At 66.7% G+C, this 2,405-nt stretch overlaps 1 protein-coding gene across 1 annotated transcript; it reads right to left on the bottom strand.

The window, feature by feature from the left end:
• Nucleotides 1–427, bottom strand: LmxM_33_1800_1 (uncharacterized protein; the record flags this gene model as incomplete). Its single annotated transcript, XM_003886521.2, has 1 exon — nucleotides 1–427. A coding segment is annotated over one exon (427 nt), but the record flags the coding sequence as incomplete, so codon positions are not given.
• Nucleotides 428–2,405: the final 1,978 nt, after the last annotated feature.

Genomic DNA, 2,405 nt, shown 5'->3' with positions numbered 1-2,405 from the left:
TAGAGCACTGTGGGTCATCAGTCTTGTTGTACATCACTGCCAGGGCCGCCCACACAACGCACAAGGTGGCAATGCCAACGATGTTCAGCGCCAGGCAGACCCAGCGGAGGAAAGAGCAACCGTACAGCAAAATTAAGCCCAGGATGAACGCCGCACCGTACACGAAGATGGTGACAATAGCAAGCCCCTGTGCAGCGCGGAAAAGGTTGAGGCGGTTACGGCAGTTCCGAAAGAAGAAGTGAATTGTGACGTTGTAATCCACAGACGCGCAGGTTAGCTTCAAACCCCATAGGGTTATACAGCCAAACGGGCCCGGGAAACTTGGGGACCCGCTGCGGAACATGCCAGACGGTGTACCCGCCAGCACCAGGAGGAACGCCGCGAACTGGATGATCACGTACAGAATGAGGGGGACACTGTGCGCCATGGCCGCAAGCGGGCGAGAGCGAGAGGCTGAGAAGGGCAGCGCCGAGGCAGACGGGGGAGGCAACAGCAGAGGGGGTAGTGGGGGGATGAGATGGCGCAGCACAGCGGACGAGGAGGGCAGGTGGGACAGCGGGAGAGAGCAGAGGTGCGGCGACGCGATGTCCTTGTGGCTGCGGCGTGTGTGCGCACGCGTTGTCGTTTGGCGTCCGGTGGCGTGCGTGCGTGTTGTGAGAGGCGGAAGAGGGATGGGCGGTGTGGGCAGCAGTGAAACAGGGCGTGAAGAGAGGTGGAGAAGGAGGCAGTGGCCGGGAGGCAGGCAAGTGACGCTGCGAGGCGTGCAACACACCCTACCCTTCCTCTCCAGGAGGACGATGGGGGCGGCAGTGGCGGTGTTGGGTTGAACGCGTCGGACAAGGGAGGCAAGCAAGGTAACGAGCACGCACGCGCGCACGAAGGCGTGCCACAAAGCAAACAGAGGAGAAGCGAGAGAAGAGAGAAAGGCGCACGCACGCCGTCCGCCCTGCCAGGCGAGGACAGCAAGCGAGCGGTCCGCGAGGACATCGTAACGTGAGACCTTCGGCGGTGTTGTTGGCGCATGCGCACATATGTACGCAGCCATATAGAGAGATGTGTGCATGTGCACTCGTCGTTTTGCTTTTGTTTAGGGGTGCTGATCCGCACGTCTCTCCGAATCAGCGAGGCACGCACCGGCTTCCCACCGCCTCCATACCACCGCGCACAGGCCGACACATGCGCGCGTGCAGCAGCAGCGCGCCCCTACGCCCTGTGGCACGGCGGCCACATCCGCGTCGTCGACGACGAGCCGTCCTGCCGCTGCACCGGGCCCATGCGTCCAGGGGGCTCGCACCGCCCCCTCCCCGTTCCGCCCCCTCGCAGACGTGCCTGCGCCATCGCCGCACGCCGTGCTCCCAGCGGGGCCGCCCTCAGCGTCGCGCGCCAGGGCGCAGGCGGTGGCGGTGGTACATGCCGCACGAGCCCGGGGAGAATGCTGCCCAGCCACAGGTCAGGGTCATGTGAGACCCCGCAGTCTACCTGCACGCCGTGCTTCTCTCCCTCCGTCGCGCCAGGCCCGCTGCACCCCGTCATACGGCGTGGGGACTCCACACAGTGGAGCCTGGAGGACTGAGTGGGGTGCGCAAGCAACAAAGCCATCGAAACAAATCGCGCAAGTGAGAGGCGCGGAGACACAGCCACACAGGGGGCGCAGACGCAGACATACGCGAGCCAGACGCCAGAGGAGCGAGCAGGAAAGCAGCCGCGCCTCGGCTCCGCTCCGCCTGCAGCCCCCCTGTCCGCGGCGCCGCGTGTGTGTGCATGTGTGCCTGTGTGCGTGCGCTCTGAGGCACGGCGGCCGCCCTTCGCTGCGCCGTTGCCACCGTCAGCCGCCGCCTCCGCCAGCACGCACGCGCACGCCACGCCTCCCTCTGCGCCGAGAAGAGAACAGCAAGCATAAGTGAGCTCGAAAGAGAAGAACGTCAAGTAAGGCGAGAGCGCGGGGCGGCAACCGCCAACAAAGCACCAGCACCGAGACAGCGCTCCGCACGCGTCGGCGCGCCAGCAGCACGCAAGAGCCGCAGCCGCAGCAGAAGGGCGCGGTCGCGGTCGCGGGAGCCGCTCACGGAAGACGGCGGAGGAGGGTCACAGGGGCGCATGCGCCAGCGCACACGCACACGCCGTGTCGGCGCGCAGGGTGTGCGCTGCCCACTCTGCGCAGCGCAGGTCGCCGCGCCGGCGAGCACACACGAAGGAGAGAGCGCAGCCGTCAACACCGACACCGGGCGCTCCCCCCTGCGCGCCGCGCCGCCACCAACAACCCAGCAGCCATGCGCCGGCACCACAGCAGCGCTTCGGGGGAGGGGGAGGGGAGACGCACGCGCGTACCGAGAGCGATGGGCCGGCCAAGGGCACACACGGGAACCCGCAGCTTCCGCACGCTCCTCCTCGAGTGCGACTTCGTG

Source organism: Leishmania mexicana, contig 32, assembly GCF_000234665.1.
Source record: "Leishmania mexicana MHOM/GT/2001/U1103 WGS CADB00000000 data, contig 32, whole genome shotgun sequence".
Lineage (NCBI taxonomy): Eukaryota > Euglenozoa > Kinetoplastea > Trypanosomatida > Trypanosomatidae > Leishmania > Leishmania mexicana.
Note: the sequence above shows the minus strand (reverse complement) of the source record. Positions and strands in the feature narration are given on the sequence as shown.